Source organism: Pleurodeles waltl, chromosome 10, assembly GCF_031143425.1.
Source record: "Pleurodeles waltl isolate 20211129_DDA chromosome 10, aPleWal1.hap1.20221129, whole genome shotgun sequence".
NCBI classification, from domain to species: domain Eukaryota; kingdom Metazoa; phylum Chordata; class Amphibia; order Caudata; family Salamandridae; genus Pleurodeles; species Pleurodeles waltl.
Genome location: NC_090449.1, coordinates 133,162,464 through 133,182,021, shown reverse-complemented (window position 1 = coordinate 133,182,021; position 19,558 = coordinate 133,162,464). Strand labels below are relative to the sequence as shown.

The following is a 19,558-nucleotide window of genomic DNA, read 5'->3' as shown; positions in this document are numbered from 1 at the left end:
CAGACAGATCGCAATTTGATTACTGATCACTAAGTACTTTCTCTCATCTTTTGTATCTCTGTTTCAGAAATATTGGTATAATTAATACTTTGTCAAATTAATTTGATCCTGTTGTTCAATTCTCCTTTGGTGATTCTGTACCTGTATGGAATGCTTTTAAGACTTAGGAATACCAGTTTGGCTTTAAATTTGTAATACACCTTTTGTACTATAATTTCTGTCTCTGAGATTCAATGTGTGGCCAAATGGGTTACACTGTAATTTGATAGAAAGATTAAATACGTTTTTCCTTACCTCTCAGAACTCCTGAAAAAAAAGACTCATCGGATCGAGATAAAGTAGAAATGTATGCTTGCACACTCTTTAACACTCCATTTATAATACTTTATGTTTAACTATCCCAGATTCTGCCACTGGACAGGTTCAAGCCACCGACATGGAAACTGAGATAATAATTATTTCATTAATCAGAGCCGCCCACAATAAAGTTTAAATTATCATTCTATACTGCACCTTGACTTGTTCAGTCACTTATAGTGTTTTGTGCTCTTGGGAATTCAGCTTTGATTGCTCTGTTTGAAATCTACTAGTCAGCTTTTTAGTCTGTTGATTTGTCACTTTGTCGAGAAGGATCAATTATTAGCACATGTGCAAAACTTATGCCTGATGAAGAAATGGGCAGCTACAGCAAGGTTGAGCTTTTTGATGGGCCTTTTCTGTCTGCAGCTCGGGAGACAAAGCATCATGCATAATTAACACAAAAGGGTGAGGAGCGGAGAGTGGATGGATGAGTGACGGGGTGGATGAATAGATGCATGGATGAATGGGTGAAAGGATGGATGTAAAGATGGATGAGTGAAAGGGAGTAAGTAAAGATGAATGAACTTCTGGGAGAGACATACAAGCTGGAGGCTGGTAAAGTTAGGACCATAGAGGAACACTAGAGGGAGACAGTTTCTGATGTCCCCAGCTGTAGGTGTGGTCAATAGGCTGGCAAGGTCAAAGGTCACCGCTTAGTTGTGGTCAATAGGCTGGCAAGGTCAAAGGTCACAGCAGCCACAAGAAGCATCACAGGTGTAGAGATACAGCAGCCCAGGTGAAAGTATTTGAAGGGTGGCAGCACGACCTCTCTGGGTGCAATCTTCAGAAGGGTATCACATTCCGTGACAGACTGAATAACTTTTTTACAGTGGTAACTCCACCGAGCCACAACTTTGTGATGGCACTAAACTCTGTCTCAACATGAGTTTCTGGCCAGTGGCATTATCAACTTCGGGCACAGTCTTTTTGGGGGCAGCAGCAACAGTCTGTCTACTTTTCCTTTGAGATTTGTCCTCACAGAGAATCTGCAGCCCACACGCCTCAGGACATGCAGCTGTCTCTCTTCAGCCTTCATTCAGCGACTCATACAGTTATAGGGTTCAAGCTGCTCTAAGACTTCAAGATAGTCACATCTCTGCAGGGTTGGAAGGCTCCATCCATCTCTCAGCAGCATGTTCGCTTCAGGGTGCTTCCAGTTAGAGATTCAGCTTCTACCAACAAGCCCAAACTGCAGGTGATGTCCGCTCACCTTTGGGAGGTTGCCTGTCAGGCAGATACCAGCTCCGGCTGTACAGCAGTCCTCTCAGTACTCTGCAAAGCATTCCCTTCCTTGGTTGAGAGAACTTGAAACTGGAACAAGTGGGTGTTTGGCTCCCACTTTTATACAATCAAAGGGGATGTGTCTCTCTGTCTGCACCTTAAGAACCGGTTTGTGAGATTCTGCTTCCATCTGTCCTTCCAGGCAGCTCTCTAGACACAGCCTCAGTGCAGAGTGAGAATTGATGCTCTAATCTGTAGGGTGGTCTACAGCCTGGAGTGCCCACAACAAAAGGAGAGGGATTTGAGCGTTCTGTACCTAGCTCAGCGACAGCCAGACAGTCACGGATTGTGAAAAGAAATGAAGCTGGCCTCACCTAAAGGACTCTTCTCACCCTTAACAACAGAGACTGCAGTCTCACCCTTCAGATCCACCATCTACCAAATGGTAGTGCTCAAAAAGACTTATCAGCAGGACTTCTCGGCAAAATAACCTAATGGAGTTTCTAAGTGAGTGCTGTCTCTTATTTCCCACTTCAGTGTCTAAGTCTCTTCCCCCCAAATTCAGGGATGTCCAGAATACACTTCCACTGTCTAAGAAATCAATCTGTAATTCTCTTGAGCACATGAACAGGGCAGGGGCTTTCAAATGGAACTTGTAGGCCTAGATTACTTTGATTTATTCATATATACATGAATGTACACAAACATGCACATGCAAAACATACACATGGGATGGTAGCGTTCGGATCTGGGCTGGCGCAGAGAAGCAGAATTTTACACGGGTGGGCCAGTAGGCCTTCTCTCCTGTGAACACAGATAAATAGGTCTGGTCACGCATACTGATTCAAATCATGGTCGGCTGCCACCACTGCTTACAATGCTACATTCATGACAGGAATAGTAGTTCACTGTCAGTCAAATGAGGGAACACCTGGTGCAACTCTTCAGATCACAAGACAGGTGAGGGACGTCACTCATGTCAATCGACAGGCCTAGGTCTTCTCACACTCTCAAGATCAGCACAAGGCTGGGGTCATATGCAGTTAGCATAGGGGAAAACAACTTTACACCAAAAAGGAGGCATTCCTGCCCCAACAGTTGTGCAAAAAAGCCTGTTAGCAGTAGCGGGGTTTACAATATTGTGGTGGAAATATCGAACTCTGGCATTATCGACTGCCACTATATTGTCTAAATTTGTACTTCCCGATATACACTTACTTCGATGATACAGTGGTAGTCAATATTATGGACGCTATACTTGTGCAGGTCAATAATAATGACTCTGATATTATGACATACGACTCTCCTTTTGTCTCCATGGAGGCTGCGATGGTGTGGATAGGCTTACCAAAAATAGCAATGTATTCCTTTATGAAGAAAATCTGAAACATGTGGCAGCAGAATCCACTATCACCAGGGGGAGGAAACCCAGAATATATCTTCTTCTGTCTGACACATTGCATGGTCAAAAATGTTTTCATGTCTTTCCCATTACACTTCAAATGTAAAATAACAAAACTCTAGTCAAAAGCTGCAACTTTCCTAATCCATTTTTTAGTAAAATACATACACATATAAGATTAAAGCAAAGCAGTTCCTATGGCTTACTTTGTGCAGGTGCTTGCAAGTGGCCTCTCTGGCACTCATTTCTGGGAGCCACGACTTACATTTTGTCATCAAACTTTGACCCGGAGTAAGAGAGAAAGGGAGAGGATTAAGGAAGAGAAAATCAAACATTGAAAAAGGAAGAGAGCTATGTTGCAAAGCAACCTACAAAAGTTAAAAGACTGAGGCCCATATTTATAGGAAAATTATGGAGCGTGACGTTGTGCCAAAATTGGCAGCACTACCCTCTGTCATTTTCACAACTCAGGGATGCACAGTATTGAATTGAATATGGTGCACCCCTATGCTGTCCCCTGCGCTGGCACTAAATTTAGCTGCCAGCGCCAATGCAGGCATCCTTGCACCATCGTGCAAGGATGTCTGCGTTAAGGGGTGTGATTGTTTATGTGCGGGAAGGTGTCCCTTCCTACACATAAACACTCAAATCTTCTCTTCTTGTGGTGCCTACTTCTTCTTCGATTGTTGAAAATGTAACTTAGACTTTTCTTTTAACTTGTGATCTTGTCCATTTGTCTTCTTTCAGTGTTCCCTTTTTTAAAGCTCTTTTCAGTGCTGGACTTGCAGTTTCTCCTTGTTCTGCAGGATTTGGACTTGATGCACCTGCAACTGGCTCTGAAGGAGTTAGATTTGTTTGATTCTGATTTAACTCAACTCCTTCCACTGGTTCGGTGGCCTGCTATGGCTGGTTTTCGAAATCATCTGCTTCTGGGAAAGTCCTCCTATGACTTGGCTCTCCTGCTGCCTCAGTTGAGATCTGTTCAACGCCACTATCCTGTAAGTTTTCAGTCGCATCTCTTACAGGAGTACCTGGATTTTCCTCTGTCTGCTCAGAGTCTGTTTCTGATTCTCCAGTTTCCTTCTCTGCATCTAGAGTTTAGCTGGATCTAGTTGGTACTCTCAACAACTCTTCTTCATTGTCCAAAGGACAAGGTACTTTTCGAGTGTGACTGGCATGTACCCAGTTTGGAACTCCTGCACACTTCACAGCAGTAGTAGTAACTAGTACTACCCGATATGGACCCTTCCACCGGGGCTCCAAACAAGTCTTCCTCCTTTTTTCGGATCACAACCCATTCTCCCGCTCTCAGGTTGTGACAGTGATCTTGGGATGGCAGCACAGTTGTGGCTTCACCTGATGAGAAAAAAAGTTAACCAGATCAGCTAGACCCTGCAGTAGTCCAACACCATGTCATCTGTTATGTTCACAAGAGCATTGACAGGAACCGCTGCAACCTCATTGCTCTGCCCATGAGGATTTCATGCGGGGACAATCCAGCTTTCCTGTCGGGTGTGTCTCTCATCAGAACTAATGGAAGTACATCTGGCCATTTCAAATTTGTGGGTGCACACTTCTTTGCAAGTCGGGACTTCAGAGTACCATTCATTTGCTCTACGAGTCCTGAGGCTTCAGGGCAGTAACTACAATGGAACTTCTGCTCAATGTTTAAGGCTGAACATAGTAATTTAATTACTTCGTTATTGAAGTGACTTCCTCTATCTGATTCTAAATAGACCGGAAACCCAAAACGTGGTATCAGTTCCCTAAGCAATAATTTTGCTATGGTAAGGCTGCCATTTCTGCGTGTGGGGTATGCTTCAATCTAATGACTAAAAATGGAAACGATCACCAGCACTTATCTCAATCCTCCACACACAGGCATTTCAATGAAATCCATTTGCATTCTGCTAAACAGACTTCCCGCTCTTCCAATGTGGCTCATGTTAACAACTGTCCTTTTTCCCACATTCATGTTAGCAAATGATACAACGGTGGCAAACTGCTTCGGCAACCTGTCTAAATTTTGGATTAAACCATGTCTGTCTAAAGGTTTAAATCATGGCATCCCTCCCAACATGTTCTTGACCATGTTAATATCTAGCCATTTGAGTCAGCAGGCGATTTGGCAGGACTACTTGGCCCTTCCCTGACACCCAAACATCATCTTCCCTCTGCACACATTTTAATTTAACCCACGTTTTCTTTTCTTCTTTGTTAAAATTTTCCTGGAGGCTCTTCAGCTCTTCCCAGGTATCAACAACAGTTAAGGCATAATTTCTTCTTCAGGTAACAGTTCCCATTTGTCTTGGAAAGATATACAATTCAATGTGCAAAAACCTTGTTATTTGATCTGCATATCCATTTCCCATTGAAACAAACTCTTGCGATCTCTGGTGTGCACTGCATTTCACCACAGCAGTTTTTTCAGGCATTTGTAAAGCTTATAACAGATTCTGTCACCATTTCTAACCGGGAACCAGAAGAGATCATGAAACCTCTCTGTGACCATAGCTGGCCAAAGTTGTGCACTATTCCAAATCCATACTGGCTGTCCGTATAAATGTTAACTTTAAGCTGAGCAGAAACATGGCATGCTCTAGTAAGAGCCACCAATTCAGGCACTTGAGCTGAATATACTCCCCGAAGCAAAGAAACGTCGATTATTCCAGAAATTGTGCACACAGCATATCCTTCTTTTAGTGTTCCCATATTATCTCTTAAACAGGAACTGTTAGACCTGACAGCCTTAGGGTGGCCATCCCCCAACCTTTTGCCTGTCTCCCTCCTCTTTTCTGACTCTGTTTTTGCAGGTTTTAGGACTCTGCACACTTTACCCCTGCTAACCAGTGCTAAAGTACATATGCTCTCTCCCTTAAACATGGTAACATTGGTTCCTACCCAATTGGCATATTTGATTTACTTGTGAGTCCCTAGTGGAGTGCACTACATGTGCCAAGGGCCTGTAGATTGAAAGCTACTAGTGGGCCTGCTGCACTGGTTGTGCCACCCACATAAGTATCCCTTAACCATGTCTCAGGGCTGCCATTGCAAGATCCGTGTGTGCAGTTTCACTGTCACTTCAACTTGGCTTTTAAAAGTACTTGTCAAGCCCTAAACTCCCCTTTTCCTACCAATATGTCAGCCCCAAGGTAGGCCCTAGGTAACCCATAGAGAAGGGTGCTATGTAGTTAAAAGGCAGGACATGTACATGTGGTTTATATGTCCTGGTAATGGAAAACTCCTAGATACCCTCATATACTGTTTGAGTGGTAGATTCTGATCAGGAAGTGGTAACCAGGTCATATTTAGTATGGCCAGAATAGTAATACAAAATCCTGCTTATTGGTGAGGTTGGATTTTATATTACTATTTTAGCAATGCCACTTTTAGAAAGTGAGCATTTCTCTGCACTTAAAATCCATCTGTGCCTTACAGCCTTTCTCCAATCCACGTCAGGGCTGGGCTGGTTGACAGCTCCCTTGTGCATTTCACCCAGACAACCACAAACACAGGATACTCAGTCACGCCTGCACTCATCTGCATACTGAAAGGGTCTTCCTGGGCTGGTGGCCTGCCCTCACACAATGGACTGCCGAACACCCTGCTGGGACCTTGTGCACTTCAAAGCCACTCTTTGAAGTCTCCCCCAATTCAAAGGCATGTTTGGGTATATAAACTGGGTAGCTGACCCCACCAACTCAGACACTTCTGAAACTGAACCTGCAACCTATCAAGAGGAACAGCCTGGCTGGCCAAAGGATTCATCTGGGCTGCTTTGCTGTGAAGTACTGCTGCCCTCCTGTTGCCCTGCTGCCCTCTGACTTTGCTAAGAAGTGCTCTCCAAAGGCTTGGATTGAGCTTGACTCCTGTTTACTCGGGGCCAAAAGGATTTCTCCTCTTCAAGTCAACTCCTTGTGCACTAAAAAATGATGCACAGCCTGCCGGAAATGACGCACAGCCTGCCCTGCGACGAGAAAACCGCAGCACAGCCGAACCAGAATGGTGCAGCCCGACTTCCAGAGTGAAGACCGGCGCAACATCTGCGACTTCTTCTCGCATAACCAAGCTTTTCCCCGCATTCTCCCGGGGCGTCCAAAGATCCCTGCATCGCAGTGAGGAACCAAGACTGCGTGCCAGAAATCGATGCAAAGCCCCTTGTAGCTGGAAAGAAAAGACGCATCGTCTGTGCTTTATTTTATCCATGCATCTCCTCTGCGGTCTCCGTGCTTGGTAAATTTGAATCAAACCATGTACTTTATTGAATCTTTATCAGTTTGACCTTAATTTAACCAGATAAATATCTTATATTTTTCTGTGTGGTGTATTTTTGTGGTGTTTTCACTGTGTTACTGTATGTCTTATTGCACAAATACTTTACACATTGCTTTTTAAGTTAAGCCTGACTGTTCAGTGCCAATCTACCAGAGGGTGGGCACAGGATAATTTGGATTGCGTGTGAATCACCCTGGCTAGGATTGTGGTCCCTATTTGGACAAAGGTGAATACCTCTGCCAACTACAGACCCCATTTCTAACAGGGACCATCAACCAATATGAATTGGTCATTTTCTTCCAATCAGGTATCTCGAATGTCAGGTCTAGGTTTTGTGCACAATTCAGTTACTTCCAGACAGTAATGATCAACGTCTTTCAATTTGTCAATTTCAACATTTTCTTTTGGAAGCAAAGTTGCTGGGTTAAGCACTGTACACCTTTTCAGAGTAACATTTGGGGAACCCAAAATCACAGTTTCATATCTGGTCAATCTTGCATTTCTCAAGTGCTGTGTCTTTGTTTGGTAAGCAAAACTTCAATGGAATAAAGGACCAAAACAGTTATGGGATGTCCCAACACAATGCTCTCACTCTGAGTGAGGCTCAATCCCATCGCTGCCACAGTTCGCAAACAGCCAGGCAAAGCTGCTGCAATTGGGTCCAAAGTAGCAGAAAAATATGCAGTTTACACCACCATGTACCTGAGTCAAAACAGAAAAGGAACATGCATCACTTTCATGACAAAACAACATGAATGATTGTGTGTAATCAGGCATTCCCAAAGCCGGAGCGTTGCACAAACTATCTCTCAACTCAATAAAAGCTTTCATACAAACTTGGTCTAACTTTAGGGGATCAGTAACCTCTTTGTGAGTCAGCTTCTACAGTGATTGATAAATTATTGAAAAATTGGGAATCCAATGACGACAATAACTCACTATTCCAAAAAACATTCTGACATCTCTTTGTGTAGCTGGGGGATTCATCTGCAGAATGACAGTGACTCTCTCTCTGGAAATATTTCTAGCTCCCTTTTCAATTTGATGTTCCAAATATTTCACTTCTTTCTGGCAGTACTGTAATTTTGCTGGGGACACTTCATGTCCGTTTTTCCCCAAATGATTTAGCATGGCAATAGTATCTTGCCTTCATTTTTGAAGCGACCAACAAATCATCAAAGTACTGAACCCACGTTGATTGGAAAGTCATTTCCAATGTCTTCAGGTTCTTTTTCAGTATTTTGTTAAAAATGGATGGGGACTCTGAAAAACCTTGTGGGATTCTGCACCAATAATATACGTGATCCAGGAATTTAAAGCAGAAAAGAAGCTGGCTATCCTCGTGAAGAGGTACAGAAAAGAATGCTTGTAATAGGTCCACTACAGTGAGCCATTCAGCATCACATAGGATCTGAAATAATACCACTGCTGGATTTGGCACCACCGGACAACGTTTAATCACAACATCATTAATTTTCCTCAAATCCTGAACAAACCAAAATTTCCCACAGGGTTTCCGCAATCCCATGATAGGTGAGTTACATGGGCTGCTCAATACTTCTTTTAGAACGTCGTCTTACAAATTCTGCAATCATAGGTGCAATCCCTTCAATAGTACCTGTTGACATATGGTACTGGGGAATCTGGGGGGAAATTGCATTTGGCTTGACTGGGACTTTAACTGGCTCAACTCCTTTAATTAGACCAATGTCTTACAGATACTCCTTTGAGCCCAGTTTACTTGACTCACAAGCAAAATTCGAGCAGCAAATTTTACCCTCAACTGATCATCAGATCCTCCTGGTGCACTTAGGAGTCACCAAATCTCTGTCAAAAACTACCACTCGCTCTAACACACACTCTGAGTTGTCAACCATGCCCGATCGATCTATTAAAAACACAAATTACAACATAAACCAATACCAATATTCAATACTCCGACGTCTTAGACCACACAGGGTCCATATACCAACAACCACGTGGGCAATTTTTTTTTTTTAGCACAAAGCACCACACACAAGTGAAGTTTGACGACTTCCCTACATGCAAACTCCTTAAACAACTTCATTGGAGTACGCAAACTCCCTATTTCCTCCCAAACATCACAATTCACCTGCGATTTGCTTAAGCAGTGCAAGCACAAAACTTATTCCACTCACAATCACACTAGGAACTCTGAGGATATCTTCAAACAAGCATTGGCAAAACCCAGGGTTTCAGGAAAATCATGGTATGATCTTAGGGAGACACAACCCTCTACTTTACAATTTACGATTTGGGAACCACAGCAGCTTCTTAGGGAGGCGTAACCATCCATTTCTGCTACCAAATTCTGTAAGCGCATCTGACCTTATTTGTAATTTGATAATTTATTCATAAGGGGACGTGTTAGAGGTTTGATGGACCTTTTGACTCATGCTAAGAGTGTTCCACCATGGGTACAAATTTTTCTCATGACCTAAACAACAACAATGCAATCGGTTTAACAAATAATTATCAGAATCTATGAGACTGTAATCCTTACACACCATGACCCATGTAGCCATGAATAACCACACCTTTTGGTAAAATCAGAAAGTTTATTTCCCAAGATTAACAATGCTAATATCACCTAAAGTAATCTCAGAACCAAATGATAAATGTATACAAACAACACAGGTTTACCAAAGCAGTGGAAAAATCTTAATCTTACTAAAGACTAAAAGGATTTATCATTAAACATTCAAGGGTTACCGTACAAATTAGCAGTAACACTATCTGAGCAATAGAAATGGCATACATCTAGACACAACAGATGAATACAATTAATTCTTTATTAATAATACTTGTGAGCACGTGACACACTAACTAACCCTCCAATTTGAATGCCATATTTGGGCTTCATGCTAAAGTAATTTAGATAAAAGTTAATTTGGAAAATATCCAACTTGCTCTACCAAATTAGCGGGTGGTACCTAAAAGAATGAACAAAAACCTATAGCAGAAACAATAGCATTTTGTATACCTGTCTAGAATGGATTAGCTTTACCAAAATAGTGGTTGGTTCCTAAAAGAATGAACAAAAAACCTATAACAGAAACAATAGCATTTTGTAAACCTCTCCTGAATGGATCAGCAATCTATGATTTCTTCCTCAGTTGGACATTCATCTGGCCAGCTTTGGCGAGGGAAAAGAAGGGGGTTGGCTCAGCCAGAGTGGGGCTCTAAGTTAACTGAGCCTCCTTAGAAAGGGCATCAATAGCATTGCCAAAATTACTCGGTAAGGCTAAAGCTAGGAAGAGAAGACATCAGGAACTACTCTGCTCCTCGAATGGGACTCGAACTACCAGAATGTGTGTTTCTGCTAAGTGTAGTCGAGGTAAGTTGAAAATCCATAAAGTATTTTCTCACTTCGTCATTGATCAGAATATCGTCATTGGTTCACAGTAGAACCAATAAACATTAATTCTCAAATCTATGATATAACTAGACAGTCTTTCACACGTCGATGATTGGCTCCTCTTCTCCCGTTACATCATCAGTTTCGTCAGGTAACCTTTTAGTTGCAATAACTCCAGTCAGTGAAGCCATTGTCAAGTCCTGGGAACATTTGCTTCTCACGCACCAAGCATACAAATGTACCCATAGGTAGAACATTGCACTACAGCAGACAGTTCTCACACGAAAGTTTAAGACATTTACAAATCGTTTGGTAAGTGCTGTGTGAACAATGAATAAGCGTGAATTCTCTGCTTTTATCAAACGTTTTCAAACATTTATTTATGCCAAGAGGCTTAGCATGAGGTCTTGTCGACTAGGCCCCTAATTGTACAATTACTCTACGCCTAGTAAAGTTAAATGAATACATTTCGTTAATACATTAGTATGGTCTGCTAATACATTTTATTCTACATGTGCGCGTTATTTAAACGATTAATTACACTTTTTTTATTAATGTCGGACATGTAATGGCTGCTACCGAGGTGGGCACATTTTCCAAAACCCTTGATTTCTCTGTGTTAGCATAATTCATGTAAGTTCTTAGCTACTAATCAATGCACATTTATTAGTAATGAATTCGGCTTTCACACCTTACAAGGGGCATATTTATGATGCCCCTCTGCCACCTTGCGCCACATTTGCATATTTTTTTCACTGAAATGTGGCATTATCTGGGCATTTCCCACGCGCCATGTTTACAAAGTGGTGCAATGCAAGCATTGTAAACCCTTTGTAAACCCTTGTCCCACATTATGCCAGCGCCAGGCATAATGTATGCAAGAGGGGCGTTTCGATGTAGGGAGGCCCAGAAAAATGGCACAGTGAAATTTACTAGATTTCACTGCGCTCTTTTTAGCGTCATTATTAACGCCTACCTAAGGCGCGGGTTAAGATGACGCTCACATTGAAAACAATGGGCCTCCTTATGATTTGCTGCATTAGAGCCATATTTATGGCCCTTATCCAGCAAAGCACCACATTAGCGCCATAAATTATGACACTAATGTGGACAAGACCGCCATGGTGAACCGTGTTGTAAAAACGATGCACAAAGGTGTTGTTAGGGGGACACAGTAGGGCGCTAGAAAAGCGGCTCATCATGAATGATGCGCCACTTTTTCATTTATGTACGCCCCAAAGTATTTTCCATAAACCTATCTTAATTGGTGAGCCACTTCAACCGTACTGAAACTGGACAAAAACAATGACAAGAAAAATATTTTGTACATTGTACATCAAATCACGTGGTGCCTGACATCAAGGGTCAGAGTAGGGAGTGGGGTAGGGTGCACAGATGTAGTTTCCAGGTGAAACAGAGGTGTGGACCCATCTATTTCAGCTCATACAAAGTGACTGTAAAAGGAGAGGAGGTTGTTGCAGAGACCTTTAGACAGTTCAAGATGGGTACACATTTGAAGTACATTTTTAAGAGGGATGGAGGGCCTAATATAGATTAAAAAAAGGTAAAAGAGGGAGAGTGAGTACTCAAAAGAATTACCAAAAGATACATATATATAGTCCATATTATAGGCGTGTCCAATCTACATCCAGGGTCCAGGCCAGATTATTAGATTACCCAGGTCCTGTGAATTTACTGAATGAAAGTAGTTACCTTGTGGTTATCCAGGAAATATGCATTCACCCAGCCATCCTGGGCTGATGTTGGACACCTCTGGTATGTAACATGGAACTGAACATGACAATTATGTTTTTCCTATCACTGCAACATATCATATCTGGCTTCTCAGCTTTCTATCCACAATGTGGATGCGCCCTCTAATTTCACATCTGTTTCTTTTGAAGTTTATCATGCTGCATTTCTACAAGCAGATAGCACATCAGGTAGATCAGCTATATATTTTGATGTAGTGACGTGACCTCCCTGCTGCCCAGAGACCCCCTATTCGCTTTGGAGTCGGACCTGCAGTGTGGTAGGGCTGCGCCCGGTATGATGTCTGTCCAGGTGGTGGAGGGAGGCTGCCAGGCATTGACAGCTGCACGCTGAGGAGAACAGGTGCATCCTGGGAGAGAGTGAAGGGGGGGAAAGAAAAGGCTGTACCTGCTCTCCAGGAGGCCCCGCTGCAACTATAACATTAAGGCCATGATTTATTAAAAATTGAAGCAGCGTCGCGCTGTGCCACTTTTGAAATGCAGGAAGTGCACCGTATTTAGAGGAATACGGCGCACCCCTGTGTTTCCCCCTATGTCGGGGCTCAATTAAGCTGCCTACCCCAATGCAGGCATTCTTGCACTGTGTTGAGGGGATAGATTGTTTATGTGCAGGAAGGTCTCCCTTCCTGCACATAAACAATCTATAATGGTGATTTGGCATGTCTATGCGTGCTGTAAAATGCAGCACACATTAAAGTATTTAAGCAACAATTTGGAATGATTGTTCATGTGCAGGAAGGGACACCTTCCTGCACATAAACAATCACCCATGGCATTTTGCTCTTTTTATGTGTGCTGAGGAATGCAGTATACATGGAAAAAGCAAAAAACAAGGAGGAATAAAAGCATTCCTCAATGTTTTGCTATGCTAACGCCACACCTGAGGTGGCGTTAGTTTTAGGCACTGCCACAGGTTTACGATTACTCATAAATATGGGGCACCATCAAAAGCAATGGGTGTTGTGGTGGAACGCCCAGAGCAACACCCATTGCATGCCCCTCTGACGAAGAAAACTGCATCAGAGGGGCTCATATTTCCAAGTCAGCGTAACACCACAAAAAGTGGTGTTACAACTCCTTGTAAATAAGGAGCAGTTTTTAGCGCCACCGAAGTGTCACGAAAAGTGCCACTCCGGTGCCGCTAGGGCCTCTTAAATCTGCCCCTAACTACGGACTGAAAGTGGCAGATTTCTGCAGCTCCTCTCAAGTGATAAGAAGTTTCTTTAACATTTTTGGAGACACAACTGCTGAAAAAAAGAGAAGTCGAACGACCTGCAGCTTGAACAAGTTTTTCAGCGTTCATAGAGGCTGCGTGCCTGTGGCTCCGCATGCATGGCTGTGTGTGATGCTCTCCTCGTGGTTTCAAGCCAGCACCCTTATGTTGCACACACATATCTGAGAAACAGGAGGCGATAATTGGTTGCGCTGAGTATAAAACACCATATCCGAGGTATAATTATGTTAATTGACGATGCAAAGCAGATTTTAGCAACTGGGATGCAAGAAACATAGACCAAACAAAACAAAATCCAGAGGCGAAGAGTAGAAACTGACTGGGGTCTACGGACAGGCTGCTTTGGGAAAGAACTCAAGGGTAGGCATTGCTGGCTAATATATTGTCTCTTCATTTTCCTGTGTGATATTTGCAATTGGTTCCATGTTAGAAGTACGGACGCTTGGTCGAAGGACGTGGGTTGTGTGTTTCACTCATTTATCTTACCCGTGTAGCTGTCCTGGGCACAAGTTTCAGATATATTGGAGTCTTGGGTTGTACAAACCCCCTGGTGTCCAGCTCTAGCGGAATCTGCAAAGATGGAAAGAAAAATAAATCATCAGTAACGTTTAATCATCACTCTGAGACATGAGCTGAATTTTGAGATATATGTAAAGAGCTCTAATTCATGAGGTTCCAAACATAACTAGCTGGCCAGAAAAGCACTACACTGGCTAGAAACCTAACCCGCAGCGCTTACGACCATCAGCTGTCTAACACACTCATTTGCCAGGCAACTGGAAAAAGTATACGTCTGGGTTCTGTGGGTGATGAAATATGTAAAATTAAGATTTATGAACTTTCCAAATAGCACTGAGAATCACAACATCTCTGACCAGAGACAGTTGTGAAAGTGAGGGAGGGAACTTAGAGTAAGCAACTGAGTTCAAACCCAAGCCCTGTTCACAAGCCTTGACGTAGTTTGCAAGGCAGCCTGCTGCTGGATGGGTATTTGAGCAGTAGTAGCCAGATGCAGCGATGGAGGGGAGAGTTTTACCTAGATTGAAGAATTTGTGGGACCATCAAGGTGACACGTACATAGATGGAAGTTGATTATGCCGTACCCATGATGATTTACAAAGAGCCCCCGATAAATAGTCAGAATGGGGTGATCCGTTGTTGCATCTTTTGACATAATCAATATCAGACCTCACCACAGATATGCGACCCTGTTTAACTTTGATCCAATGAATGACCTTATTGGTTAAGAATTCAGCGTCGTCAAAAGCATTACTGCCCAGCTTTGGAACTGGAGTTAGATGTGCCATTCTCTGGAGATTTCTTCCATGTTTGGAGCAGAGATTACCAAACAAATTATATGAGTGTGAGGTTAGAAAAGAGGGGACATTGCTACATTGACTCTCCCAAGGTCGATTATTAGGCGCACTTCTTGATTATGGTTAAAGTTTGACTCTGTCCTTGAGTAACCGTTGTGCTGTGTCTCTTTATGTCGATTATAAGGCCCACTTCTTGATTATTCAACCCTTCGAAGTGGTTACAATTTGACAGTGGCCTTGAGTAACCATTGTACAGGTGTCTGAAATTCGACTCCCAAGATTCTGTTCAAACACTTGTGGCCTTACTTCTTCTAAAAGTGCTAGCACTTGGGATTGTACTCAAAGCTTGTGCAGCAGAAAGTAATTTCCCCTGGGCAAAGGTGTTGTCCCATGCAATGTGCCCCTGATTGCTCCTAGATGGAAGAGTGCTACTACCACAACAGCAGCATGTGATTTTCCCAGAGACATTGCAACCTATTTTATTCCTCTCAACTAGCATAGTAACCAGGACCAGCAATTTGTCCAGTTTGCAGTGAAGCGAGGGCAAGCCTTTACCAGCAGCCACTTGGTGACACAGACTCTCTCTATTTATGTCCTCAGTGGGTGCTCCTAAAGTGGATAACGGAATGGGTGTGTTTTGCACCAATGGAACTAAAGTTAGGGGTTCAGCGGTGATTAGCGGAGATGCGGCTGTGTCCTCAGCTGCCAAGAGGGAAACCTGTTGGTGCAAGAGATGTTCCGGACAGCCACAATTTTAGGTGACCAAGGCAATCCAGCCGTGCCATCGCTGACCTGGTGTGAGGGTTAAGCTAGTTCAGGGCCAGTTTTAGCCTTATGCACACTCTTATTAAACATCTCTGGGATTTTCCCTGATGCTGTAATTCCATTAGGCATCTCTATTAAATGATCAATGGCCTGCATTGCAGTTGAACCAGCATTGATCTTGCATTTCTGTTCACGGGCTAACCTTTTCGCCACAGATTTCGTGCATCTGAGGCTTTACCCTTCCCTATAGCAGCTGTGAGAATTTGAAATGTTAATAGCCACCTTACAAGAAAATGTGATCCCCAGATTTTTGAGGACTTCCAAAAGTAAAAGATTTGTGGTACTCACATAAATTCAGAGGCAGTGATCTGTTAGAGGGTGGGTCCAGCCTAGCTTCTTCCGGGTGATGAGGGATGAAGAGGGACCTGCTGTTCGAAGATCAGTATAGCCAAAGTGCGTGTCCCATGCTGCGGTATGTAGAAGGCTGCAGAAGTGAAGCCACAATACCATGCAGCCAGTGCCCCATTTGCACTGGGTCCGGTGATAGTGTTTCTGATTTCAAGTGGAAGGGTCAAACTCATGCTCGTTAAAACTCATACCCAAGTTGACATTGGTGCCACACCTAGCAACAAAGGCAAGGCGTCAGAGGATTCCCTAGACATTGCAACCAATTCAGATTCTGAGGAGCAGTCATAATGGTCAAAATAGAATCGATGTAATTAATGGATTTTCGGAGTGAAACTGAGAGTAAGGAAGTTCGGAGGTTCTGATTTTCTTTTGAGGGGCATTAAGGATGGAGAAAGTGGTCCGGCTTCAAATTAAACAAGGCATTCTTTTCATTTAACAGTTTAAGTATATTGCTAAAGATTGGTTTAGGATCTGGAACCAGACTACACAGGCTAAATGCCCTGTGTAGATGCCGCATTTTGTTATCACAATTTGGACTCTGTTCACCTGAATGGTCCGTGTGTAATAAGGAATGCACATCGTCCTTTAACAGGGCCGGAGAGTACATTTGTGAACTATACTCATTTTCAAGAGCACTTTTATGAAAGTTTCAGTGCCCATGGCACCTTGATAGACCAACATTCGCCACTCTGTCAGGTAATACTTTCTATACTCCTACTCCTACATAATGTGTAGCTGATCTCCATTTTTTCATCAATGGGGCACATAGCTTCTCTATGTTTTCAATGCTCTATTGCTCTCACGACACAGTAACACAAAAAATGAAAATTGAAATCTTTATTATTCCAAGTTCAGATCTTAAATGAGTGAGGCTGGTGACGACGAAGACTGATGAGTTGTAATTGATTGGTTACTTACATAAATGCTTCCTTACTCAAAGTCCAAGTCTTCAACAAGTAAGGAATGTGATGAGGAAGATGGACAAGTCAAGAATATCTCAATTACTTACTAGAATTTTTCCTTGGTCCAATAGAAAATCTTAAATAAGTATGAAGGTGATGAGGAAGATGGACAAGTTGGTAGGAGCTTCATTACTTTTTGGAAATCGTCATTACACTGAAGATTATGCACTAGTAATCTTCATTACTCATTATTACATTACCTCCACGTTTTAAATGAGTGAGGAATGTGAAGAAGAAAACAGACAAGGTGGTTCTGAGGGAAACTGACAATGAAGGAAGTTAGGTACTGGGTGGCAATCATATTGTAAGAGAACTGAACATGATCTAATTTTGGACATTTAGATTAATATATTTTCTAAAGGGATGCGGGCAATACTTCAATACCATAGCTCTAACATTAATGTATGAACTAAAACTACACTTTCAGGGATAATTTATGTAGTTTTTAACCGAGAAAATGTATTCAAAAGTGTTACTAACTAACCATGATGAAGAATTGTGCCAAGAAATATTTATGTGGCCGCAGATTTACATTTTATGCTGAATTGGGTCCATAGCACAAAGCAGAATGAGCCTTTTTATCAATAGGCTAATTCACACAAAAGAAAGCCATTCTATGCTAGAATGTTGCTCCTCACCGGTGTTTCTTTGCAGACCTGGAAGCTGAAGTTCTGCAGCAGGCTAACTATTCCAACCTTCACATTGAGAAGAGCAAACCTCATTGCGATGCAGTTCCTGGGGCCACTTCCAAAGGGCAGGAAAGTGTAGGGCTCCTGAGTTTCTTTGTTCTCTTTAGTGAACCTGGAAAAATCAAAATGAGATGAAAGAGTGAAACCAACTGTGAGATCGTCTTGAGGCACTGCTATATGTTGGGAGTTTGGTGTTATCACACGTTTTGGAGAATAATGTGGTTAACTGCTGGTGTTTATAATCCTATTTACTGGTGTTCACCTTAATGAGAAAATTATATCTATATATATATAAAATCATAAAATATAACTTTTATATTAATATTTATCTAAATAAATACTATATTAAGTCTGCAGGAACTCAGATAGAAAAGCCAAGTCTGCTCCAAGCCGGCGAGAGATTTAAAAATGCTAGCACTGGGTGGGAGCAGAGTTCAGTTTCCTTGTCTGCACACCTGCAGGCTGGAAAACAGATATTACTCCTGCCTTGAGGAAGCAAGCAAAAACAGCTGCTCCCTCCTGGCGGGAGCAATGTTGGCTCCCACAGTATGCTGGGAGCCTGCTGGGGCTGTGGGGGTCCTGGAGTCCCCCCCATGGCCCCAGCTTGCTGCTTGGATAAGTTCCCTGGGGCCGTAGAGCCCCTCCCCTTTTTATTGGAATAAAGTTCCAGGGGATGGGAACCCCAGGGCTTATTAAGGCTCAGTGAAGGTGGCCATGTGCTCCCCTTTAATTGAAATGTGGCACTGGTGGATGAGGATCCCAGTGGCCAATATTGTCCCAGGGAGGGGGGCCGGGTACCCACCTCTCCTGAAAGACCCTGGGGAATGGAGTCCCTGGGCCCCATTCTCACTTGAGGAGTGGGGCCACGTGCTCCCTTCCCCTTTACAAATATTGGTTGGCCATGAGGATGGTGTCCGAGGGCCACAAGTTGCTTTCGGATGGGGTAATTTGCCCCTCCCTTGTAAAAAAAAAATATCCAGAGGAATGGGGTCCCTGCAGCCCAAAGGCCAACCCTACGCTGCATACACCAATGGCTATGTTTGGCTTAGAGTTGGCATTTGGATAGTGGGGTTTTCCCGCAGGGCCTGACCAAAGGCTTTCACTGCTGCCAAGCCCACACCGCGCTTGGCAAAAGGCTGTGCATGGCGTGTGGTTGACCATCGGTGGCAAACCTGCTGCGCACAGCCAAAGCCTGTGTGCGGTGCCAAGTTGGTTTTATCTATAGTAAAAAATATTACTTTACGTTAACAAAAACCCTAGCTATCACTAAAAAACAGTAACATTATAGGTAGGTGAGCATTTCACTGACAACATAGGCCCTCATTTTAAGAACGGTCGTAAAAACTGACTACCGCTGTGGCGACACCCGCCAAAACACCGTCGCCATGGCTACCAGTTGTCCGCTGTATTATGACCACAGCTGGATTTCTGCCACAAGAATGGTGGAAATCCGGCCAGTGGATGGTGGTAAACTGGTGCTGCTGCCACCAGCAGCGCCATGCCAGCTGTATTATGAGAAATAATACGGCCTGGCGGTGTTCTGCTGGCGGGCGCTGCTGGCGGTAGCAGCGCCCCATGTCGTCTCCTGCCGGAGGAACACCTGGATACAGATAAGTCGGGTCTTTGACAGGGGAGGGAGGTGGGGGGTGTTGTGTGTGTGTGTGGGGGTGTATGAATGTTTGTTTGTGCATGGATGCAGGTGTGTGTTGTGTGTTGAATGCATGTGTGCCTGTATGGAGGTGTGAGTGCGTGTATGTTGTGTTATGTGAATGCGT

At 43.3% G+C, this 19,558-nt stretch overlaps 1 protein-coding gene across 2 annotated transcripts in view; it reads right to left on the bottom strand.

Moving 5' to 3' along the window:
- Nucleotides 1-9,867: 9,867 nt before the first annotated feature.
- Nucleotides 9,868-19,558, bottom strand: part of LOC138261216 (cytochrome P450 3A21-like) — a 334,418-nt gene continuing 324,727 nt past the window's right edge. Inside the window, exons 12-13 of one of the 2 annotated variants that reach the window (XM_069209971.1) lie at nt 17,733-17,895; nt 9,868-14,213 (exon numbers count right to left, since the gene is read on the bottom strand). In XM_069209971.1, coding sequence (XP_069066072.1) covers nt 14,121-14,213; nt 17,733-17,895 — 256 coding nt within the window. In that variant the 3' untranslated portion in view covers nt 9,868-14,120. The remainder of the gene's footprint in view (nt 14,214-17,732; nt 17,896-19,558) is intronic. The other variant, XM_069209970.1, reaches the window with a different exon arrangement.